The sequence below is a fragment of the Phyllostomus hastatus genome, unplaced genomic scaffold (genome assembly GCF_019186645.2).
Source record: "Phyllostomus hastatus isolate PE091 unplaced genomic scaffold, TTU_PhHast_1.1 phas_scaffold_78, whole genome shotgun sequence".
NCBI classification, from domain to species: Eukaryota; Metazoa; Chordata; class Mammalia; order Chiroptera; family Phyllostomidae; genus Phyllostomus; species Phyllostomus hastatus.
In genome coordinates, this window is record NW_025334041.1 from 60593093 (window position 1) to 60619627 (window position 26535).

At 36.2% G+C, this 26535-nt stretch overlaps 2 protein-coding genes across 8 annotated transcripts in view; both read left to right on the top strand.

Moving 5' to 3' along the window:
* The window catches only part of IL18R1 (interleukin 18 receptor 1), a 44570-nt gene extending 33830 nt beyond the window's left edge, over positions 1-10740 (top strand). The window contains 4 exon segments of the mRNA XM_045828708.1: positions 2543-2704; positions 7338-7496; positions 9324-9658; positions 9660-10740. Coding sequence (XP_045684664.1) covers positions 2543-2704; positions 7338-7496; positions 9324-9658; positions 9660-9695 — 692 coding nt within the window. The 3' untranslated portion in view covers positions 9696-10740.
* An 11842-nt stretch (positions 10741-22582) lies between these two features.
* The window catches only part of LOC123811768 (interleukin 18 receptor accessory protein), a 35405-nt gene continuing 31452 nt past the window's right edge, over positions 22583-26535 (top strand). For 3 of the 7 annotated variants that reach the window (XR_006784439.1, XM_045828224.1, XM_045828227.1), the window contains exon 1: positions 22808-22855. Coding sequence is in view for 2 of the 7 variants with exons in the window: in XM_045828224.1 (XP_045684180.1) it covers positions 22845-22855 (11 nt within the window). In the remaining 5 variants the exon portion in view is untranslated. Of the gene's footprint in view, positions 22648-22803; positions 22931-26535 lie in introns of those variants that run through there. The other 4 variants (XM_045828225.1, XM_045828229.1, XM_045828226.1 and 1 more) reach the window with 3 other exon arrangements.

Consider the following 26535-nt stretch of genomic DNA (forward strand, 5'->3'; position numbering starts at 1 on the left):
TCTGGGTTATAGGGTCTTCCACTCATTCTACCTGCAAGAGTGTATGTGCCAGTGTGAAAGTATGTGTTTGTGTATTTGTGTGGCACAGACAGGGATAGGCAGACCTCTCAAAGATGCAGGAACCCCAGGGTCTGGCATTATTCAGAGCTTACTTATTAAGAAAATATGGTGGCTTAATTATATCCTAGTAGTTAATTTTATGGGAAAGATCATTCCTAAAATTTGTGTAAAGATTTCAAGAGTGTTATGCGTGTTCATACTCTTTGCCCTAGAACTCCCTCTACCTTTAGAATCTACTCTAGGAGAATAATCAGAAACTTTCATAAAGGTTTATGCATAAGTTCATTCCAGCATTATATATATTAATAAAAATTGCAATCATTCTAAATATTGAGATATTATGAATTATAATTTTAAAGACCTAATGAACTGCTCAGAATATAATGTTATACAATAAAGAGTGATACTCATATGCCTTCAATTAAGTCAATATTTTTAGGGAAAATAACCCAAAAGGAAATATACTATCATGTTAGCGGTGCCTATTACCACATTGTGGATGGTTGTTAAAAATTATTTTATCCTTTTTACTCTTTCATGTTATTTCATACTTTCCATAGTGAGCATAAACTGAATAATTCTAAGAAAATTTTTTGCAAAGGACACTTTCATAAAAAACGTTATAAAATTATTAGAGCTGTATGCCAGATGCTTTGTTAACTACATATATGCATTGGTCCATGCACATGTAAGGGAGAGACTGTCAAATCCATTATTTTCACTTGATCCATTGCCTTGCCTGGATCTTTGATGACTGCTATTCACCAAGCCATCTTCTCTCTATCTCATCTAATCATCCCTCCAAAATCAACCTTATAAATGAAGCAGAAATTATTATTATGTTCATGTTACAGGGTAAGATACTAACAGCTAAGGGCATCAGTGACATTTCCTAGTGTGGAGGGCACTGGCCAGCAGTATCCATCCCTGCTACAGATGCTTGTTGAAACACAAGAAAAACATACACAGGGACAACCGAGTCCTGTGGGGAAATAGGGATGAAACAGCCACTCTCTCTAGTGGAGAGCACCCCGTTCTCCTGCCCAAGCAGGTTTTTATTAATAATACAGACACATTGTGGATTACAGTCTGGCAGGGAAGATAAAAAAGGAATAGGTGTTTTCAAAGGTTCTGACAGAACTCTCACTGGGATTCTGGGCTGAGAGTTTGCGTTTTATCACTTAAAAAGACTATAGGACCTAAAAGCTAGTCCCATTTCCTGCCCGTGCCTTCATATTCTAATTCAATAGCATCCTCCATCAAGCAGATCTCACAGGATCTTGTATATTCTATGTCCCAGGCCTGATTATCCTAGGGTTCCACTGACTCTGGTTTGGACTAGAGCCCCTGTTATTTCCGCAGGCCTGAGTTGGGCAGAGGAGACAAAGGCAGCCAGGAGACTTGGATATCTCACAACTAAGAACAAGGACTCAGGCTTTGACAAAGCCGAGGAGGCAGGGGTTGATGTCAATCATCCCTTCATTTCCACAGCCCCAAGTCTCTTCCCAGAGGTCTCCACGTGATCATGCCTGTCTTAGATTATCCCCCCCCCCCATGAGAAATCTTACCCATCATTGGCTAACTGATCAAGCATAGGAGGCCAGGCATAGAACAGGCAGTGTTCATGCCAGGGAAATAAGTTTTGTCTCCTTAGTGGCTCCTGGTTCAGAGGTCTCTTACTCAGCCTTAGTCACAGGGGGTTACAGCTTCCTGAGACCAGGCAGGGTGGGCCCCAACATCCTAGGACACAAAATAACTGATAGATCTAGGCTAAGAGCCTGGATGATCTCAGTTAAGTGATTGCTTTCTCAAGATGATTCACCTTAATTTATGTTTAAAACCTGTTCTCTGAAATCCATCTTTGGGTCCCTCCCTTTGTATTTCACTCTAGTGCTATATAACCCTAGAGATCTGACTTCCACAGACAGGGATAGACAACATTACAATGCTTTCAGTTCAGGTCTCTGAATAGCCTTGTGCAAATCTTTATTCTTTAAAAAATGCAAGTAGAGCAGGCTTACAGTTGCTGGAGGGGAAGTAAAGGGATAGAACTAAAAAAAGAAAAAAACTCATGGACACAGACAACAGTGTGGGGATTTCCAGACAACAGTAGGGGTTGGGGGAGGAAGAAGATGTTAAAGGGGGGATAAATGGTAATGGATGTAGACCTGACTTGGGGTGATGAACACACAATACAGTGTACAGATAATGTAGTATAGATTTGTGCACCCAAAATCTATGTAATTTTATTAACCAAAGTCACCCCAGTAAGTTTAATAAAAAGAAAAAAATTAAATATAAAATGGGAGTAGAAAGATCATTGCCCCAAAATAAAGATGGGAATGTAGAATAACTCAATGGAACATGTTGGGTAGACAACTGGATTAGTATTAATGGTAAAAACTGATATCTGCAGCATAATGGTGAAAGACAATGGTAAAACTTCTTTGATTAATCATTCCTATTTTATTTTTCTTTCTAGCAGAACTGGATGATATCCCAGACCATGTCTTCACTAGAGGAATAATCATAGCTATTCTGATCTCAGGGGCAGTCGTGTGCCTAATGATTGTGGTTGTCACTTATAGAGTTGACTTGGCTCTATTTTGTAGACATTTCATGAGAAGAGATGAAACATTAACAGGTAACAAATATCATAATGTTGGGATTTCTTATCCTATGGTTTCATTAGGAAACCTAATAAAAAAACAAACTTCATCTTATTTTGATTATATTGTTGACTTAATATGTGTTACAGGTTTTCCATAGGAAAAATTGCTCTGAATGTATAATCCATTATGGATGTTGTCTGTGCCATCTTTTTTTGGTGCTTACTTATATACTGCCAAAAATTGTTCTCTAAATGTTTCATGTATTATGTCATATCCTACTAAATGCTCTATGAGATGCTTGATCCCAGGAACTCAATGTCATTGTTCATGTACCATCTGGGCACCTTATACAGTGGGTTCACTCCATAAAGATCATTTAAATTGAATTGAATTGAATTGTATATATGGTTCATTATTTTAATCTGGCAAAGGAGGCTGCATGATGTACTTTAAGGAACCCTGAACTAGAAGCTAAATGACCTGGGTTCTAGTCTACCAGATCTGCCTGTTTTTACCTACTACTATTGGATCTAGTGAATCTATATCTCAGGTCCCCTATCTTTTAAAGTTTCAATAGAATTACTGAATTTAAAAAATCAATCTAATCCATTGTACTTGCTTTTGCTTTTGTGTGTATGTGCACACACATCTGTGTATGTGTGTGTGTGTAGGACACACATATTTCAAAGCACAAGCACAAAAAAATCTAAGAAATTATACAGTAGAAAGTTTCCTACCAGCCTATCCATATCTGTGTACCCATGATGTACCCATCATCCCCTGGCAGTACATCCAAACAAATATGAATCTTATCCCACTTTTGTTTAAAAAACAAGTCTTGTTGTATAATGCACACTATTCTGAACTTTGCTTTACTATACCTTGGATACTCTGCCATAATGAGAGTTTATAAAATCTCTCATTTTCTTTATGATTTTATTTCTTTGGATAAAACCCTACAGAGTTTTATTTCTATGGATATACCACTGTTTATTTAGTCACCTTTTGATGGACATTTGGGTTATATTACAACATTTTGTTATTATAGAAATGATGTGACAAATAGCTTTGTACAGTGATTGTTTCATATGTATGCAATATAATTGAAGGAAAAATTCCCCAAAGTGGAATTGCTGGACATACCAAGCATAGATATAGTTTTTATTTTGAAAGATAGTGCCCATTTGCCCTTCATAGGACTGAATTGCCTACAACTCTCAAATGATGGGAGTAACTTTTCCCAGAGCCTTACCTACAACCTTTTGGATATGTGACAATCTGGCTGGTTAAAAAAGTTGTATTTCAATGTAATTTTCATTTGCATTTCATTTACTATGTAAGAGCATGAGCAACTTTTTATTTGGTTAAGACTCATTTTTATTTCCTTTCTCAAACTAGCATCCATTTCTTTACCCATTTTTTAAATTGGGCTGTTGGCTTTTTTTCTTGTGTATTTTGAGGATTAATTTACATTTTAAGGAAGTTAGCCTACTGTCTATAATATGAGGTGTAAATATTGTTTCCCGGTTGTAATTTATCATTTGACTTTGCTTATGTCACACATTCTCTAATGTATTCAAATTTATTCTTTCTTTTATGGTTTCTGGATTTGTGGTCATAAGCAGAAAGGCCCTCCTAACCTCAAGTTATAAATAAATTCTTACATTTTTTGAGATTTTTCCAGGTTCATTTTCACATTTACAACTTTCAATTTACTAATATAAAGTTAGCAAAGTTAGTTAATTTGGATTTGAGTCTGCATATGTGTATGATTTTGCCAAGGAAAGAAGCTCCAACAAAGTGGTGGGTTTGTTTTTGTTATTTTATTACTGGGTCTCTACTTGCATAGATCAGTGCATATCTCAAAATGGGTGTTCACTAATGTCTCTTTATGATTTTCAACTAAGATTTTGTTTATCCTTGTAGTTGTGTTTGGCCCAATTCACAGAAATTTTTTTAATTCACATGTCTTAGCTCTCAATGTGGCTGTGCATAGAAATATTTAGAGATGTGCTCCACAGCAGCTGTACTTAGATTGTGGCCCATGGACAGAAATCATTTGTGAAAAAGTAAAGATGGAGATACAAGTACAAAAAATTAAAACTTGTACATTATAGCAATTTTATATTGCTGCACTATCCAACAGTGCATTCAGTTATTGGTTTATGAAGGATTGGAAATGAAAGAAATCAATCAACCAAAAAAGCTAAAACCAACTTAAAATGTCATTATTTGCCACAGAATTTGAGAAGCACTAGTCTGAATGACTCTCTGTAGTCCCAAAAACCCATTTACATGTTGGTTTTATTTATACATAACCAAGGAAAAATTATTAGCTTTCAAATTACTTTTTGTTTGGACACTGTGTCCATTATTGAAGCCAGCAAAGATTCCATTAGTTGGGTTGAAAAATAAATTATAATATGAATTAGCCTATTTGCTAAACCAACAAAAGAACAGCTTGAAAAAATGAATTTGAAAGCTAATTAATAGTTGAAAAACTAATTTTACATGGGTAAGAGTAAAGCTGTATCACATGTATATCACAATATAAATTGGACTAAATTATCTTTCCAATTTATTACAATTAGTTAAATATGATTATGAAAAATATGCCTTTCTAGAAGTGTACTTATTTATTTTTTACATCTTGATGCCTGTTTTAATCACTGAAATAATTATTGTATTAATGAAAGCACTCACTCTTATATTAATAAACACCTGTATTTCACAGCAATCTAATAGAATTTTCCAGGGGACCTAGTTACTGATTATGTTAAGAACTGGCTCTATTTTTACCAACTTTAAACCTATCTTTGATATGCATGTTAATTCTGCACTTTTACCCAAGCATCCTGTCATTCACATGCATACAATTATGTAAAGCAATTGTTTTAAATCAGCAGTAGGTTCTGACTCAGATTGCTTAATGAGAGTGTTATAAGTAGAACTGAAGAAGTTTTTGCCAGAAATAGTGTTATGTGAGCCTGGATGCTGTTAAAGAAATTGAGTCAGATTTTGAGTGTAAATGACGTGGCACCACAAAGAATATGGATCTAGAATGGTTTTGTTATATTCAATTTTAATAAAAGATCCAATAATATTTAGTCTTATATCAAACTCGCTAATCACAATAATGGATCCAAGAATACATCTAACTCCTCTATAATCTAACCAACTGCCATGGGATATAGATAAAACATTCCCTCTACCATTTTCCATTCTTCCTCTACTGTTCCAATTAGCATATATCACATTATTTAGGACCTGACTCAAAATTTCCTTCTTTTGGAAAGCATATGCAAGATCACTCCTTATTCTCTGACCAGATTATTTGATTTGTTTGGTTTGTGTTACACTCTCTTGTGTCTGCCAATGTGTTATTTGTAAACTTTTCAAATTGTTGCATTGTGTGTTACCTCTTCTCAGATATATTGGATGAAAGTAGAAAAAAATGCATATAATTTTTTAGTAACCCAGTTAGTAGAATCCCTTTGTTATTTAGATAACACATTACTCTTGAATTTGTGCCTTTAGCCATTTGGATACTGAATACTGCTTCATTATTAGGAATAAAATAGGGGAAGATGCTATCATCAATGAAAACCTTTCAATAGACTAGAATTCATTGTATTTTTATTTATTATATAAATATAAATAATATTTTAAAACATCATAGCATGTGTTTTTATAGCACATTGTTTCAATTGCCTCTATTGTTATTTCCCACTCTTCAGTGTAAGCACTCAACTTTGTTGGTGCTGTTTTTTCTTAATTTAAGTTTCATTTTCATTTACAGTTTACATTCAGTATTATTTTCTATCAGTTTCAAGTGTACAGCATAGTAGTTAGACAATCATATACTTTACAAAGTATTCTCCCTAGTACTTCAAGTACTAACATGTCACTATAAATAGTTATTATAATGTTATTGACTATGTTTCCTATGCTGTACTTTACATCCCTGTGACTATTTTGTAACTACCAATTTTATCAACATTTTTGAGGCAGTCATTTTGAGGGTAAACACTGAGGGTGGTAGAATTAAATGATACAAGTCGAATAAGCCAAGGTGAAATTTGCTTTCCAATGCTGGAACAAGGACATATTTGGGTTACTTTATCCTCTATTGTCTTCTAATTCCTTTATTTCTCAAATCTATGACTTATATTTCTTTCTATTTCTCTTTAGTGTCAAAAAGTAGGAGTCTTGATGTATATGCTTACAAGTAAAACATTTGATAATTGATTGCTCAAATAGTATATAAGGTTTGAGGATGCTATGCTTGTCTTTAATAATTTAAGTTATTCCTTGTTTTTGACATTTAAAAATTCAGAGATAAAGAATAATGCATAAAGAATAGTCATGGAAGCAAATAATATTTGAGGAAACTTGGGAATTACCTAAACATTGTTTTGTTTTTTAATTTGCTTTCTATCAAAAGTATTTTCTTCATTTTTTTCAACAGCTTATTGAAGTATAATTAATATACAAAGAACTGCACATATTTAATGTGTACAGTTTGATGAGTGTGGACACACAGATGCTATACTTAACTTTTATTTTTCAATATTTCCATTCCCATTTTTCACAACTTTCACTCAAATTAAAACTTAAACTTTCATTTACATACCAATTAAAGGAATAATATGTCTTTCCTCCTAGATGGAAAGACATATGATGCTTTTGTGTCTTACCTAAAAGAATGTCATCCTGAGAATGGAGAGGAACACGCCTTCGCTGTGGAGATTCTGCCCAGGGTGTTGGAGAAACATTTTGGGTATAAATTATGCATATTTGAAAGGGATGTAGTGCCTGGGAGAGGTAAGAAAGGGAAAGCCAAATAGAAAACTAGTAGAGATACTTTATTTTCATAAGATGAATAGCTTAGCCTAACCCTGTTTGGCTTAAAAACAATTATAAATGACCTTCTGGCCAGAAATAACCAGCTAAATCAGTATAGTGATTAGTGAGAAAACAAACTAACTGCACTGCTCCCATTAGTGGCCCCTTTAGGACCCTGTCTCTTCATTGCACTTCCCAGTTCTTTAAAATTTTGGAAAGGGACCAAGCATTTCATTTTTAGAACCAGCTCCAGAACTGGCATTATTGTGAAGCATTTATTTAGAAATGCTCTATAGTTAAGAACACCTGTTTTGATGATATTTTGTGCAGCAGAACCAGACCCTCATTTAATACATGATCCTTTAAACACAAAAAAACACCTGCTCTTTATTATGCTGACATTGGTGGGAAAACTAAAGTAAGAAATAGGAAAATTGGAAAAAAAGTAAAAGGAGATTGGTGTTTTATATAATTATGAAAGTCAATTTTAAATTAATATATAAATACAAATGACCATAACAAATTTCTTGCAGCAAAGTACAGTGAAAATCAGATATTTACTAACATGTTCATGTTTTCTCTGAAGTCTTTAATAGCAAACATTTGAAAGCTGGTGTCATGAGTGCTGATGCATTGCAAATTCTGTAATGTCTTCATTGGTACCATACTTTATTAACTTATCCAACATTTACTGAGTTCATCCTTGTGCCAAATTCTTAACAAGGCATTGAAGATGTGGCAGTAAATTAAGAAATGATTGTGCTTTTTCCCTCTAATCATACAAATTAGAAAGGAAAATATTACAAATTATAAAGAGAAAATATACTACTGTTTAATTATAAATAACTTCTCAAAAGAAATAATATGCCAATTTGTCAGATGCTTATAATACTGTGATATTTTTGTCAACTCTTTCTAAGAATTTAGGAATCATTATTGCTTGCCTTTACATCAGTTTTAATATTTTACCATTATTTTCTAGCAGTCATTTTGAAAAAGATTTTTCTTCTTAGTTCCTAAATAAAGAATGTTTGTTCTCAGTTGTAATATGTTTTGGTTGAAAATCTCTATATGAAAAGGGATAGAGGTCTAGAACAGAGGTTGACAATCTACTACCCATGGGTCACCAGGGACCTGCCCCCCTCACTGACACTCAGACACAAGCATTTGCTTACATGTTGTCTGTGGCTGCTTTTAAAATTACAACAGCACAGTTGAGTTGTGGCAAAAGCTATATGACCTGCAAAACCTAAAATATTTACTTTCAGGCCCTTTACAGAAAAAGTTTGTCAACTTCTGGTCTAAAATAATGGCATTTCTTAAAAATTTTTAAATTCCTATTTTAGCATGCTCCATCATACACATGGAAAGGCAAGACAGTGTAATAGTTAGAAATAAGTACTACAAAACAAGACCATGTGGGTTCAGGTTCTGGTTCTGCCATTTACTAGCTGTGTGACTCTGGGATAGTTACTTAACTACTCTGTGCTTTGACTTCTTCCTCTGTAAAAAATGGGGGTATACTTTCTTTATAGAGTAATTATGATGATTACATGAGTTAATATACATAAAACATTTAGTAAGGAGTGTGGCACAGAGTAAGTACTAAGTAAGTTTTCATTATTATTGTTACCTAGATAATTGATTTTAATAGTCATATCAAATTGAGAATAAATGGTTTGTCTTAAAGAAAAACTTGTGAACTTCAGAGTTAAATAATAAAAATTAGACTGTGCAAAATAATTTCTATTTCATGCTTACCCTTTTAGTTCTCTTAAATTAATATTTCACATCTTGCATTTTCAGCTGTTGTTGATGAAATCCACTCCTTGATAGAGCAAAGCCGAAGACTAATCATTGTCCTAAGTAAAAGTTACATGTCTAATGAAGTCAGATATGAACTTGAAAGTGGACTCCATGAGGCACTGGTGGAAAGGAAAATTAAAATAATCCTAATTGAATTTACACCCATCAGTGACCTCACATTCTTGCCCCAATCATTAAAACTTTTGAAATCTCACAGAGTTCTGAAGTGGAAGGCTGATAAATCTCTGTCTTATAACTCAAGGTTCTGGAAAAATCTTGTTTATCTGATGCCTGCTAAAACAGCCAAGCCATGGAGAGATGAATCTGAAGTCTTGCCCATGCTTTCACAGTCCTGATCTGCAGAAAAGCTGAATGTAATAAAGAACTCCTGATTCTCTGGAGACTGAGTGGATGAGCCTGTTTATAACCAAGGGCATTATTCAAAATATTTAACCCTATGAAAATCCTACTCATAGTCTGAAGATGGAATGTCTTTAGATTGCCAGGGATAATACTGAACATTGAGCTGTGGTTGTGTGTTCCCTGAAGACCCTGGAATTTAAAAAAGCAATAGTCTTCCTGTTTTTCCCTCTTCCCTAACTGGATGTTGAGGCTGGGAACTATGCAAAATAACTTATGCCTTAAAAAAGGGCACATCTTTAAGATACTAACAATTAAACTATAGGATTTTAAATTTATGAAGTGGAATTTTCTGTGAGCCAGCAGGTGAAATAGTAACTGGAATGGTGCTGTCACCATCACTCTATAGCTAGCTACCTAGCTCTAAACATTGTGGACAGTCCCTGGGATGTGGGGGATCACTGACAGGGCTGCGTGCACAGTAGAGGAGTTAGGTTTGAGCCTGCTATAATAGAGCCAGTGCCTCAGGATGTGTTTAGTGTATGTCTTCCATGACGACAGGCAGGTTCTTGAAACTCCACTGAGGCACTGCACAGGGCATGCTTACTTAAGTCTATTTGTGGGAACTTCTTAAAAGTGACCCAAAACAACTTTTTATTTTTCCTGAGAAATACAAATTTTAATTCAAATGATTCTCCAGGTCTTTCAAAAGTGGTCAAAAATATTTGTTGACTTTACGTAAATGTTTATAAACAATATGGTTGCCAGATCATATTAGCCACCAACCAACAAAAAATTATAGTTATTTGCTTGAGTTTTAAAAAGTCATACCTTTAAAATGCCTGTAGGGTGGATGCAACATAGCATGATGATTTTGTGTGTGAGCTGTACAGCCAAAATGCTTGAGTTCAAATCCTGGGTTTACTTTTTTCTTCTGTGACCTATGGAACATTTTCTAATGGATCTGTACCTCAGTTTCCTCATCTGTAAATTAGAGTTTATAATAATTATACCTACTTCAAAGGAGGATTAAATGAATAAAGCACCTATGACAGTTCTTGGCTGAGACTTAATATTCTTTAACTGTTATTACCATTTTTATTATTATCATTAATTATTACTTAGATCAAATTTTTAGCAGTGCAGTAAAATAAATGCCAGGAAACAGGAAAGCAAAGAGATATGGAGAAGAAGGCAGTTATGCCTGAGGACATTAATTGCATATGGAGAGAAGTGTATAGGAAAGGTATACCAATAGGTTCAAGGATATTTCTTCATTGGACAGGAGCAACTTTTGACATTGGAAGACATATATCTGTCTTGCTACTGTGAGCCTAGCCTTCTTGTTAGCCTCAGCAATGATGTCTATGCGGGACAATCACTGAGTGAGTGATAAGGATCAGCCTTAAAGAGAAAGGGAAGTGTTGGTTAAGTTTGGAAGGCTGGTTAGAACATATTCATGCAGTGTGAATGTTCCAAAAAAGCTTAGAGAGAGACTGTTCAAAACAGCTATAACATATTGCTGAAAATTAAGGAATAATATTTTCATGAGATTTCAGTGTCAGAAAGTGATTCAATTTTTGTAGAGCTTCCAATTCTGTGTTCTAGTTGTATGGCTAGAAAAAGTAAAATAATTAAATTACTAACATGTTTTATATGTGAAAATATATGATCAGGAGAAATTTTATTGCTATCATCATAGTCTCTACTACAGAGAATAATTATGCTTTTCTCTTGTACTATGCATGCTTTAAAATATAATATGTGTATTCTTATTAAATGTGTTAAATGTGTATGTTAAATATATGTTTTAAAATGTATTAATGAACTACTGGTCTAGTGACTTCAGTTTTGAAATGTCTAATGCCTGTTTCATTTTAAGATTCTAATCTCATTCTTAATGTAAATTCTCATCTGTTTTAATAAGATATAAGTCATCCTACCTCTATCTTTTTTTTTTTAGTATCAGATTACTTTGTGCCTACCTTCTTCATTTTATCTTGTTTTGAATCAAAAGAATTCCCTTTCTTACAAGACCACTTAATACTCAGCACAAGTACTAGCTTTTCATATGCCAGTTAACTTTTATTGATGGAATGAGATCATTCTCTTTTATGGCTTCAGATGTCTTTAAATTGTGGAATCCATTTGAGAGAATCAGTGAATATCAACTCTCTAAGATGTGTAAAGAAGTAACTCATGTATATCTATTATATACTGGAAGCATTTGTTAGATTAAAGTTTTATACTCTCTTAAAGCAGAGAGAGATCTTATTGCTCACATATTCCAAACCCAGGATCTTGAGACACAGTAAGTCCAGGGACTTGAATCAGATCACCTAACTTGCTAGTGTGACAAGGCTGGGGTAGAAAGATATACTGTGTTCTGTCTTTGTAATTTCCCGTTGAACTGTGAGACATCAGGCAAAGTTTTGGAGGCTGTGGGCCCTTTCCTGGGGAGACACCTTATTCTAGGATTGTCTAGGCCATCATCCTGCAGAGAGGATGCAGGACTGTCTAGGCTGGCTCAGAGGAGAAAAAAAATGAGTACAAAGAACTTCCAGGCTTTCTTCTAGGCTACAAGGGTAGAGATGGAGGAAGAAAATTGCACTCAAGACCTCCACAGTATGAAGGTGTACACTTGAAAAGATCAGTGTACAGGGCTGAATTGAAACATAGCTTTAAAAACTCAGAGAAAATAATTTGTCACTTTGGCCTGAAGCACAGCTCTGAGGGAGAAGGCCCAGCAGCTGAGAGAAGCCATCATTTTGAGTACAAAGAGTGACCAAGCCACAAATCTAACAGGAAACAGGATGTGTGTGTGCTATGGGCAGGACACAGGGACCTTCTAGCCCCACCTGGATGCCACACTGAGAGTGATCATAGTCCAAGCTGGGAGCTGTGAAAGCAGCATCTAGAATTCTGTGTGTGACCTGTGAGAACCAGCTTTTATCTCATGGCCTGATTTGTGGATGCACATGCATGCCTGGGGAGGCAATGCCCCATGTTACACCTGATACAGCTTGATGTTGTGAGAAATATTCTTCACATGAAAGGTTAAGACTGACAACAAAACAGAGCTATGAGGAAATAGAGATAAGTCAAAGGAAAAACATTTAAAAACAAACATTAGTATTCTCAGAGAAATAAAAAATGATGTTATATTACAGCATGATAAAGTGGAGTTGAAGATTAAAATGTTAAGTAACTGAAATGGAAAACAAGCTCCCAGTGTTGGAGGCTAGTGAGGTGTTACTAAGAATATAAAAGAAAAAGCTAAGCAAATTGCAAATAAATATGAAAAATTGGAATATTAGCCTAAATTAAAGTAATAGAATACTGATAAAATGAGAATAAGAAGACACCCTATAAATTTAGAATATAGAAATAAAAAGAACAATTTTAGAAACAATTAAGGAAACTCTCAAAATTGACGGATATGAATTTCCAGATTGAAAGCACTACCAATTACTGAGCAAAATGAGTAAAGAAATGTCCTTAAAATTGGAAATAAAAATAATGTGCTACTTAGAGTTGTATATTCAACCAAACAATTATTCAAATATGAGGACAAAATAGAGATTTTTTTTAGACACACAAAGTAGAACAAAAGTAGGTTTACAATTATTTTGTATGACAAACAATATAATAATTAGTAAATAAATAATACAAGAATAAACACTGTGTTTTGCATACAATGGTAAACTTACTTTTGTTCCCATCTTGTATAAGACCTCAAGATATTTACATCCTATGAACCCTTTTACTGGGGTCTAATGGAAAAAGCGTTCTTCCAGAAAAAAAGCATTCTCTAAGAAGGAAACAGTTTAGGGTTCAGAAACAGGGCATCCAACTTGGAAGAGGGGTAAAAATGTATCCCCAGGCTGATGGGAAATGGAAATTTAAGGATGGCAATTGTAAATAAGCCATATTTGAATGGATGATCAAGCTCCAGACAGAATATTTTCTGGAAAAAGAATTCTCATATGTTGAATGCATTGAGCAGCATTTTACATTTCTGGTGGAGTTTAGAGGTGAATTAATGAAAGGTATAAAGAAATTTCATCAAAAGAGAAAAAACAAGCATTAACTTCAAGTGGTATATGCAAAGAAACATAGTCAAATAGCACTATATGGTTCTGCCACAAACAATAGTTACGTGGTCACAATGGTGTAAGCATTAAATCTTTATTTAACTAAAATTGTGATAGAGCAGCAGTTTACTGTTTTTGGCCAAGATGGAGGCATAGGTACATATACTTTGCTTCCTTGCACAACCTAAAGGACAACAACAAATTTACAGACAAAAAAAAACAAAACAGAACTTCCAGAAAATCAAACTGCATGGCAGTCTGACAACCAAGGACTTAAAGAAGAAACATACACCCAGACTGATAGGAGGGGTGGAGATGGATGGGTGGCAATGAGGTGGCTAGCGGACTGGGTGGCTGAGGTGGTGACTGGCAGACCAAGTGGTCCCATATTTGCATGCAGATAAACTGGGAGGAATAACTGGGAGGGCAACACAGACCACACAACGCAGGGTTCAAGGGTGGGGAAACAAATCCTCAAAACCTCTGGCTGTAAAAACCAGTGGGGATATGACAGTGAGAGAAACTGCCAGTCTCACAGGAGAGTTTGTTGAAGACCATACACAAGCTCATCCACTGAGGAATCAGCACCAGGGCATCACCTCAAAGGGTTCAATTCACTTGTGACTGAAAATGGGGCAAGAGCTGAGCAAGTGGTTTTGTTCCCTCTCTGACCCCGCCCCCACAACATGGAGAAATGGGTTGCTCTTCCCTGACAAACACCTAAGGCTCTGCCTCTTACAATGTAACAGGTGCGCCAAGACAAAGAAATATGGCCCAAATAAAAGAACAGATCAAAACTCTAGAAAAAAAACTAAGCAAAGAGGAGATAGCCAACCTATCAGATGCAAAGTTCAAAACACTGGTAATCAGGATGCTCACAGAAATAACTGAGTATGGTTGCAAAATAGAGGAAGAAGTGAAGGCTATGCAAAGTGAAATAAAAGAAAATATACAGGGAGCCAACAATGAAGGAAGGAAACTGGGACTCATATCAACAGTCTGGAGCAGAAGGAAGAAATAAACATTCAACCAGAACAGAATGAAGAAACAAGAATTCAAAAAAAAAAAAAATGAGGAGAGGCTTAAGAACCTCTGGGACAACTTTAAAGTTTCCAACATCTGAATCATAGGGGTATCAGAAGAAGAGTTGAAGCAAGAAATTGAATACTTATTTGAAAAAAATAATGAAAGAAAACTTCCCCATCTGGCAAAAGAAATAGACTTCCAGGAAGTCAAGGAAGCTCAGAGAGTCCCAAAGAAGTTGGATCCAAGGTGAAACACACCAAGGCACATCATAATTACATTACCCAAGATTAAAGATAAGGAGAGAATTTTAAAAGCAGCAAGAGAAAAGAAGGCAGTTACCTACCAGGAGTTCCCCTAAGACTATCAGGTGATTTCTTAAAAGAAATCTTACAAGCAAGAAGGGGCTAGAAAGAAGTATTCAAAGTCATGTAAAGGAAGGACCTACAATGTAGATTACTGTACCCAACAAAGCTATCATTTAGAATGGAGGGACAGATAAAGTGCTTCCCAGATAAGGTCAAGTTAAAGGAGTTCATCATCATCATGCCCTTATTATATGAAATGTTAAAGGGACTTATCTAAGAAAAAGAAGATCTAAACTATGAATAGTAAAATGACAACAAATGTACAACTATCAACAACTGAACCTAAAAAAAATAAAAAAAATAAACTAAGCAAACAACTGAAACAGGAACAGAATCACAGAAGTGGAGATCACATGGAGTGTTATTGGCAGGGAGGGGACAGGGTTGGGGAGAATGGGAGAAAAGGTACAGAGAATAAGAAGCATAATTGGTAGGTACAAAATAGACAGGGGGAGTTTAAGAATAGTATAGGAAGTGGAGAAGCCAAGAACTTATATGTATCACCCATGCACATGGAGGGGAATGCTAGAGGGAGGTGGGTGTGGGGTGGAGGGGGATAAAGAGGAGAAATAAAATGGGACAACTGTAATAGTATCAATAAAATATACTTTAAAAATAAAATTATGATATAGCTATTTTTGGAGGCTAAAGGGAAGGGGAAATGTGTTTATGGTGGTAGAGGGTAGGGTAAAGCATTCCTTTCATTGTTAGGAATTCAACAGATTATATCTAAAACTTTGTTCAAATTCAAGGTTCTTAAAAAAGCAGGCTTTCCTTTGCTTTCTCATTAATGCCTTGTCCATTGCTGCAAAATCCTACACACTCCACTGATCACTCATTCAATGGACTCACAGTCTCTGGATGTTCAAATCCAATGGAAACTTTTAGATCTTTTTGTTTCATTTATCAGTTGTATTTCACACTGTTCATCCCTCTTTTCTTCTTGAAACCACTCTTGGATTTTTGAAATCGTTTCCTCCTGGTTCTCATAGCACTATTTTAACATTTCTTTTCTCCTTGCTTTCATGGTTACTATTTCTCTGTTCCAGGACCTTCTTCCCTTAAAATTTTCTAGGTCCCATCCGGACTCTTCTTTTCTCATGCTATATATTCTCCTTACCCATCACCTCAGCTAACATATAGATAAAAATCTGACTATCTGAGATTTGTTTTCTGAGTCTAGAATCATATTCAGCTCTATAGTAGGCTTAGGTTTCTCTAAGCCTACACTTCTTAACACATTTTCTGTCTTGAAAAATAAAGAATTTTCTGCCTGATGATCAAGCAGAAAGCTGAGAATCATCTACAGTAGTTTTGTTACCAAACAGACTGGCTGAGAGGAATGATATACCATTGCCAAATGGACCACCCTTCTTCCAGGGTCCCCTGTACTAGGTTCATCTTTTCTGCTGACAGGGAATTATAGCTCTCAATGTCAGAGATTGGTGAAAAGGAAAGGAGTCATTTATTCAAAAGTTATATGGACTTAGAGTAATGACTTAATGTCTTCATTAAAATCCCAAAGTCCCTTAAAATACCCACAAATACACACACAGTTCTTCCATCTCCTCTTTGTCCAGTCCAGGGTACTGTATCTCAGTAAAAGAAATAGAAGTTCATGGCTCACGTAGCCCCTGGTTCTTTCCGGTAATCTGTGCTTGGCTGGCAGGCCTCCCATGGTTCCCAGCACTCTCAGCTGTGTTGCCATCACAATCTCCATTTCTTAATTCAAAACTATGTACCACTTTCTCATGGCCTACCAGCAAGAGTTCTTTTACCCCTTTCCTTCCCTGCAAGGTCTCCGCTGCGTTCTTCCAAACTGCTAAGAGAGAGCTCTGTATCATTGCTACATCTTGCTTTCCAGCTTCCTAAGCTGAGTGGCAAAGGGAGCCCCAAACCCAAAGGTTCTCTGTCTCGAAAGCTGCTACACCTGGGTTTAAATCCCAGCACCAATCTTCTTCTGCCGCCCCATTTCCGACTCCTCTCACAATTGGCTACACCTGCCAGCATTCCCATATTTTTCCAGCTTTTCTGGGCTACCATAATAAGTCCAAGCAGGTGTGGCCCTGTGTCCTGGAGCCAATCATCTCTAAGCTCTTATGCAGGCATTGAAACCAGGGGGAGTTGCCTCCCAGTTACATCACAGGTTGAAGTCACTCCCATCTCCCTGACTCAAAGTGTGGCGACAACTATTTAACATATCTATGAAACCAGTTAAAAGTTATAGATATGTTAAATGACCATTCCTGAGATTATTTGCAAAACTTGCTATGCAGAACAACTCTCAATGGCCCTGCTCCATGTGTCCCATCCCCCATTTCAGACTTGTGGGGGTGAGGACATCCTATATTTTTAATATTTCCTGGACACCCTGAGTTCTGGACTCCATTACAAATTCCTCTTTGGAGGGGCCCCTGGATGCATAGTGTTACAGTTTCTCTTATCCATGGTGTTGCTTTCCATAGTTTCAGTTACCTGGAGTCAGCCACAGTTCAAATATAAAGCAGAAAATTCCAGAAATAAACAACTCATAATTTTTGATTGCATACTGTGCAGCTGTTCTGAGTACTGTGATGAAATCTCACACCATGCCACTTGGTCCCCTTGTGAATCATCCTTTGTCCAGTGTATTCACACTGTGTGCTACCTGTCCACTAGTCACTCAGTAGTCATCTTTATTATGAAAGGGAGAGATAGAGATCACATTCACATAACATTCTATTACATTATACTGTTATAATTATTTTATGTCATTATAAGTTATTGTTAATCTCTTACTGTGCTAATTTACAAATTAAAATTTATTATAAGTATGTATGTAAGTATAGAAAAAAGCATAGTATATATAGGGTTCATTACTATCCAGGATTTCAGGCACCGACTATGTGTCTTGGAATGTATTCCCTGTGGTTAAGGTGAGATTATTATATATCAATTCTCTTTCTCTCATGTCTCATATACAGCCAGTAAATTCTATTGTGGATCTATATTCTCTATGATAGCAGCTGCCTTACCTACATCCTTTACTATTTCTAGCAAATACAGGTGAGTAAGATGCTTTAGAGAGAACTCATAGAAGTTGTTTTTTGCTTGCTGTAGTTTTTCCATCATCAGCTGAGAATAAGGATGAGGGGGGAGATTTTAGATAAAAAAAAAACCTGCAAAATTGTTTTCTAGAAGAATGGGAGACTGATTGAACAAAAGAAATGTAGTATAATTGCCAAGAAGCATTGAAGTCTCCTTTAACTGAAAGCAAGGCTAGTCAGCACAGCTGTGTGTTTTCTCCATCTATGTCAAGTGACATATGTGTAAGTAGGGAAGAGAACATTTTTCAAGCTAGTATGATAAAGTAAGAGATTAGCAAGTGCACTAAATGCATATGCAAGAGTGACATTAATGAATAATAAAATTCAAGTGGAAAAATACAAGCATGGATGGGTTATTGAAGATTTGGTAGGATTAATATAAGCTTCTGTGACCAAATAATGGTCACAATTGAATTGAAATCGATGCATTTCAGGGAGTAGATTGATAAGAGGTGAATATCAGGGAGTGGAACACTTGAAATGGAGATTATGGAGGCCTGGAAATTATTATTAAAGACAAATCTATGGTGTGATCATAAGAATAAATGCCTGAGCTCAAGGTGGAGGACAAGACATTTGAAAAGAGGGTATTCCATGGATCATTTTATGTGCATACTAAAATTAGCAAGAATCAAAACAAGAAAAGTTCTAATGAAAGAATGAATGAGGGGCTAATGTCTTCAGTGAATGAAGTAGAGTGACTGGGGATTTGTTTACAACCACAATAAGGCAGATAATTGGTGATATTATAGTATGAGGCCATGTTATTCAAAGTTGGGAATTTTTAGGGAGGAGGGAGGTATGATGTCTGAAAAATCAGTGGTTCAGGGGATCTGGTAGAGAAAACAACCATCATTTAAATATTAAAGGAACTATGTCCTGGAGAGAGTCAAACAGCAGTTGGTAGGGGAGGGGTAAGTAAGTGGAAGTCTAAGGAAGTGTTTGAAGATGTTACAAATGATTAATTTAACTATCTATGCTTGAAGCTAGAGAAAAATTTAGTGAATTCTCTCTTGGAGTCATCCCAAGTCCACAGTTTGGTTGAGTCCATCCCTATGGTCTGTTGTACACACCTCTCCAGCATTTAGCATATAAGAAATTGGGTGGGGTTGGGGTGCCAAGGTGGTGTTAAAACAGAGATAACTGTACTTGAACAACAATAAAAAATAGAGAAAAATAAAAAAATAAAATGTAAAAAGAAACATAAAAAAATAAGTTTCCCCCCCAAAAAAAAGAAAGAAAGAAATGATCTTTAGAAGTCCAGCCCCTCTCTGTCCAACTAAACTGTTCACTTATAAAGGGCAATGTACAATGACAGTTACCAACAAAAGATCTTGCATAGAGTAAATGTTTAACAAATATTTATTAGATTGAAGTTATTGTGCACTGTAATTATTTGTCTCTCGCCCCCAAATATTATCTCTTTGAGAATAGAGACTGTATTTTATTATCCTTACATTACTTTCCTGATTTAGTAATAGACACAAAATGAATTAGCAGGATGGATTCTTTTTTAATTTTAATTTATTTTTTTATTGTTGTTCAAGTACAGTTTTCTGCCTTTCCCCCCTACCCATCCCCACCACTACAGCCCTCCCTCCCTCTCCTGTTTCCACCCTGCCTTGTTATTGTCCATATGTCCTTTATAATTGTTCCTGTAAACCCTTCACCCTTTTCCCTCGTTATCCCCTCCCCTCTCTCCTTTGGTCACTGTGAGACTGTTCTCAATTTTAGTGTCTTTGGCTATACTTTGCTTGCTTGTTTGCTTTTTTGATTAGGTTCCTGTTAATGGTGAAATCATGTGGTATTTTTCTTTCACCACCTGGCTTATTTCACTTAGCGTAATGCTCTCCAGTTTCACCCATGCTGTGGCAAAGGATAGGAGCTCCTTCTTTCTTTCTGTTGCATAGAATTCCATTGTATAAATGTACCATAGTTTTTTGATCTATTCATTTACTGATGGGCATTTAAGTTGCTTCCAGCACTTGGCTATTGTAAACTGTGCTGCTATGAACATTGGGGTGCAAAGGTTCTTTTGGATTGGTGTTTCAGGGTTCTTAGGATATAATCCTAGCAGTGGAATTGCTGGGTCAAAAGGCAGTTCTATTTTTAGTTTTCTGAGGAAATTCCATACTGTTTTCCATAGTGGTTGCACCAGTCTGCATTCCCACCAAGAGTGTACTAGGGTTCCCTTTTTTCCACAACCTCTCCAACATTCGTTATTTGTTTTTTTGTTTGTGATGGTCATTCTGACTGGTGTGAAGTTGTATCTCATTATGGTACTTCTCTCTGCATCTCTCTGATAGCTAGCAATCCTGAGCATCTTTTCATATGTCTCTGGACTCTCTGTATGTCCTCCTTGGAGAAGTGTCTGTTCAAGTCTTTTGCCCATTTTTTAAATTGGGTTGCTTGTCTTCTTAGAGTAGAGTCATGTGAGTTCTTTATATATATATATACACTTGTCTGAAGTATCATTGGCAAATATGGTTTCCCATACAGTTGGCTTTCTTTTAATTTTAATGCTGTTTTCTTTAGCCATGCAAAAGATTTTTATTTTGATGAGATCCCATTTGTTTATATTTTCCTTTATGTCCCTTGCTCTAGGGGATGTATCAGTGAAAATATTGCTGTGTGGAATAGAATTTTTAAAAGTTTCTCCCAGTAATTCATCCCAAGCGAAATAGAATTTATTTGTCCAATGAGAGTATATTTCAGTTATTTGTTGCTGTTTAACAAGCCAAAAATTATTTGTTTAAATGTAACAGTTTATTATTTCTCATTATTCTGCCATCTATGTTGGGCTCAGCTGGACCATTTTTCTGGCTATATGTGGTGTCTGCTGGAACATCTAATATGTTTTTCACTCACATGTCTGAAGCTGGGATGGTTGGAGCTACTGGAGTCTGACCAGAACACACACACACACTCTCTCTCTCTCTCCATATTTTTACAACTATTTTTATAGCTAGCTTGGGCTCACTTACAGAATATTTGACTCCTCATGTTGTGTTGGCTTCCAAGAGAAAAAAAATAGAAGCTGAAGACCTTTTGCAAACTATATCCAGAGCTGTCACAGTGTCACAGTCTCACTTCCACTGCATTCTATTGGTTAAAGGCACAGTTAGCCTAAACTGAAGGACAGGTAGAATAGACTCTCCATCTTGGCATGAAAAGCAGAATGCACATGAAGAAGGTCCGAGTAAGTGATAGTAGCCATTATTGGAGACTATCTCCACAATGCCTTTATCAGAATTCAAATTCTATTCCAGTGATCAAATTCACTTTAGAAACACCTTCCTGAATAACTTCAAACTCAGCTTAAAGTCTGTATCATGATCTTTGAAACTTCAGAAAATAGCTCCCATACCCCAATTCACTGAAATGCAGTTCAATTCAACAGTTACAGAATATGTTTAATAAATAATTCCCTATGTTAATCTTTTCTTTCCATCCTACCCATATCTCTCCCCACCCACCTGGGTTTGCTGCCTTTATTCTTATCACTGTGCTGCTCTCACAAGACTGTGAAACTTGAGCTTCTCATGTCAGAATGTCCTTTCAGTTGTTTTCTTTGACCTCTCTTGGAATAAGACTGAAACAACACTCACATTCTCTTGGAATACAGCAGATTCATGACCAGTGCAGAATTATTTTGAACTCATTTCTAGCTCTAATTTCTAATTCCCCCTTCTAGCCATACTTCCTCACCTCAGATAAATACTAATTTTGCTTTTAATCCAAAGTGAACTTAGTCTTCATTTGCATTTTATGTTATCTTGTAGTTATGTATAGAAATAGCCCTGGAACTTTGATGTGCTCAAATAAAACAGTGTTATCTTTATTAGAATCTTAGAGTCTGGAGGGATTGTGTTATCTAGGCTTAATCAATATGCTTTCTAGATAAAGCTTTTTCTGACCAATATGGTCTCAGACTATTGTGAGGTCTTTATTAAACAATTTTAGTTCTATCAAATAACAGTGGTGTCCTTAATTCCATGTTATATTTCAAAGCTCTCCTTTAAAACATAGGTACAAAAAAACCTTGGTGAGTTTAGATTGTTTCCCTCTCTGTAGCAATAAATTCTCACTTCATTTAAATGGTGTTAGCAAGATACTTTTTTTGTTCAGAATTAGAAAGTTAATCACAAGAAAAGCTTAAGCTATATCTTCAAGGTTACACTTTTGGGGGCTAGGTGTTCAAGACAAAAAAACAAACAAACAACAACCCACAGTTGAGAAATTGAGTGCTAACAGTCTTTACAGGAAATCCCTGTAAAGGAAATAGGCTTACTCACTTTTCAACTAAACCTAACCACAAGCCTTATGTAGTGGAGGAGGTTGCCAAAGAGTCTTAGACATTTCATCCTCGGGGCATTTCTTTCTACTGATACAGGTAGTTATTTGATTTTTCTCTGTATTATAATGGATTTGACAATGTCAGTGGTTACTTGCAAAATACTGAAGTTTTTTATCTCCAATTGTAAATCATTATTTCCAAACTTGTAAAAATTAAATTGCTGTTGTCTTCTCTGGTTATCTCTCTGGCTAGGAAGAGATACAGTAGAACTATTTGAAATTGGATATTCTCACATGTTCTTCAGGTAGAAAAGCCAGCAGTCACGGAAATGACCTGAAGTTTTTTCCTTGTTTTTATGCCTTAAGAACAGGAAATAAAGGTAAGACGGTAAAAAAAGGTACCTTTTTTTTTTACTATATTTCCTAATCAGAAAATGTGAGTGGAGAAAAGAGTTTAAATAATTTTCAAAATGAATTGCTAACACAATTCTTTTTCATAAAATATATTGTAATGATAAATTTACTATCTAACAATCAAAATTTACATTTCTATGTATCTGGAGTCTTCAGTTTACAAAAAATGGTGGTTATAAAAGAAACATATTTATAGTGCTTTGAGCATTTTGTGGAAAATGTGAGGAGTAGAGGAACTCAAGATATTTGCCAAACTTGACACCTGCCTTCTTCAGCATTTTCTTCTCTCTACCCTTTTCCTACTCAAAGCTTTGGTCAGTGAAATTTTTAGTTCATTATCAACCAAAGATAATTGAAGTTGTAGCCTTGACCAATTGAGGGGGCTAATCCACAACTTCTGACAAAGGAAATAAAGCTCTCTAAAAGAACTATAAAAATGTTTTGAAGAAAACATGCTTTAGACATTTGAAGTCACCTGATGGGTTCTCATTTTTTGTGAGGTGACAGCATGTGGTAATAATGCGAGAATCAAGTCTTTGATATATTCTACATGTGTACATAAATTTCTCTTCCGATACTCATCCATTGATAGTGGCAGCCACTATTTCAAGCAATTTCAGTTTTGGTTGTCTATCAGTAAGAGGACAATAGTTATCTTCCAGACCATGACCAAAGACTAATAAGAGAGTAGGAGTCTGCTAAGATGAAGTAATATCAAATGAGTAATATGAAAGATGTATATTACAGTAGTAGTCAGGAGGGAGGGATGAGATTCATTATGCAGGTGGTCAGGGAAGGTGTCTTTGGGGAAGAAATCCAGATAATGCATCAGAGAGGCAAATCAGAACATGCAGGATTTTACACATGGTGCTTGGAAATTGATTCTTTATCTCATTTGCAGTGGGGCTGGTGAAATTATTAGCATAAAAATAACATCCTCAGGGGTCATTTTTGCTTTTTAGAAAGATGCCTCTAGAGGCTGGAGATGGGTAGATATTTGTTCAGGAGTTTTGTGGACAAAGGAAAGGAAGATGAGGAAGGCAGACCACATCTTGAAAGGCAGTTGCTTTATTCTTGCCCCTTTCCTCGACCATAGTTATTATAAGAAAGAACCACTAACAGGAATAAATAATGCAGTAACTCTGGTCCCTGTGCCTGGCACTCTTTAAGGCCCTCCACCATCTCATGAAGCTGCTTCTGTACTGAGCATTTCCTGCTTTCAGAAGGTAAGCAGCCAGTGGAAACATCTTGTATTTCTGGCTCCCACCTGAACAAATTGGGTTGGATAGACCTACCCATGTTACATGGCTCTGCCCTTCTCCTCTCCAAGATAATGTCTCTGTGGTTTTCAGGGTTGTATTTTTTCCTGCCTCCTCAGGGAAGTCAGTCCATGAACCCTCTTACTCTCACTTGTAGCTGACCTGCTACCCTGCCCACTCATTCCACTCACAATGGAATCATGTCAAAACTCTCCCTTTGTCAACAAAGGGGCAAAGAGCACCCTGTCTTCCCTGAAGAGTGTAGCTTGTGGAAGATGTAGCTTGTCTCAACTTCTCACATTCCTTCCCCTACTGTCTCATCACAGCATAGCTCTCTATCATCTCACACACCCTGTGCATGCTCATCTGACCCACTGACAGCCAAATCTAATGGACTCTTTCAGTTTTTGTGTCCAATTCCTCCATAGCTTCTGACATCAACATCTAGTCTCTCCTTCCCACTTTCTCTGTGCTTAGTGCTTCCTGTATTCTGTTTTATTTCTTTCTTTTGGGTATATTCTTTTTAATTTTTTCTTGCTCCTGACTCACCCTTGCAAACTGGTGTTCCTCAGGGAAGGCTGTCTGCTTTTTCCTGGCAGTGGACAGACTTCTCTGGCTTGAACCCCCTTGTCTCTTATTCTGAGAACCCCCAGATTCCTTCCAGAGTTCCACCTGGCTGCCCTTGGAATTTTCCAATTGGATTCCCAAAGATACCTCCAGCTCAGTGTTTCTGCTAGAGAAACATGAATTATTGTTAGCTAATTTCTAAATGTTAAAGTTATTCCTTTCTTCTGCATCTGAAGATGTTGGAGACATGGGGTGTGTGTGTGTGTGTGTGTGTGTGTGTGTGTGTGTGTGTGTGTGTGAGAAACTGGTTGAAAGTGAAGAATTTTGTAAGATAATGAAAGCCAAGTGTTTCTTTGTAAGACAAAGAGGAGACACCTGGAAAGAAAGGTCCTGGGAAAGTCTTGAATGGAGGGAGTGGTTGAAGAAACAACCAGTGAGGAAGGAGTGAAGAGAAGGATTTGCATAGCTGGTTAGATGTCGATAGTGGGAGATATTGACTTTTTGTTATCTCCATAAAAATCAGCTCTGGCTGATGTGGCTAGGTAGAGTGAATGCTGGCCTGTGAACCAAAAGGTTGCCAGTTTGATTCCCAATCAGGGCACATGCCTGGGTTGTGGGCCAGGACCCCAGCTGGGGGCATGCAAGAGGCAACCAATCAATATATCTTTCACACATCAATGTTTCCTTCCCTCTCTTTCTCCCTCTTTTTCTTTTTCTCTAAAAATAAATAAATGAAATGAAAAAAATCATTTTAAAATAAAAAAAATGTATGGGGAGAATATTTTTAAAGGGGACTTTTTCAGAGTGGCCGTACAATATTTAATATAACTCCTTCCTTCCTTCCTTCCTTCCTTCCTTCCTTCCTTCCTTCCTTCCTTCCTTCCTTCCTTCCTTCCTTCCTTCCCTTTTTTCTTCCTTTTTTATTTTTTCTTTTCTGTTATCACTGCATTTGTTTCTTTATTTCATTTTCCCAGAATTGCTTATTTGCATGTTCATGTTGACAAAGACATTCTCCTTGACCAAATTTTAGTCAGGATCCTCTGAAGACCTCAACTGGTCCTGGACCTTTGTCCTAGTTATGTCTAAGGCTGGTCACAGCCCAGTTTTGGCAAAACGTATGTTAAGTCATCCTCCCATTCTTGATATTTGACCAAACACCTTGATACCTCTTCTCCCACCCTTGTTTCTAAGGCCTTGAAGTGCCTGCAGAAAGAATCCTTTTAGGTCAGTTTAATAAGAATTCTGCAGCCCTTGATGTCTACTCTTAGTAATTTTCCATCTCCTCATTTCTTTGCCTTGCTCTTTGGCTATTCATCTGTTCTTGTTGTATTCTGAATTGAGCTTGATGTGTCTAGTCTAGTGTAAGAGTCTTGAACAAAGTCTTTGCTGTTTCACTCAGTGTCAAAATAATTTTTTTCTTCAACATTGTTCTCCACACTGTCAGACCCTTCAACACAGGGCTTTACCATTTTTTTTTTATTTTGCTCCCCTCCCAAAATTGCCTACAACAGTATGGGAGTGTTTTAGCAGAAAACTCTAGCTAAGTTTCCTTATTTCTGCAACCTCAAGAATAACACACAGGGTATTTTTATGTCAGTAATAATAGAACTCTCAGATGCATAGGAAAAACTGTTTTATAGAAAAATTACTTTAATGTTTCTCTCAAAATAAAATTAAATAAAAATCAAATATTAACTACTGAAATGGGTTGAAAATCTGAATGTTTATGTTTCTCCCAACTTCAA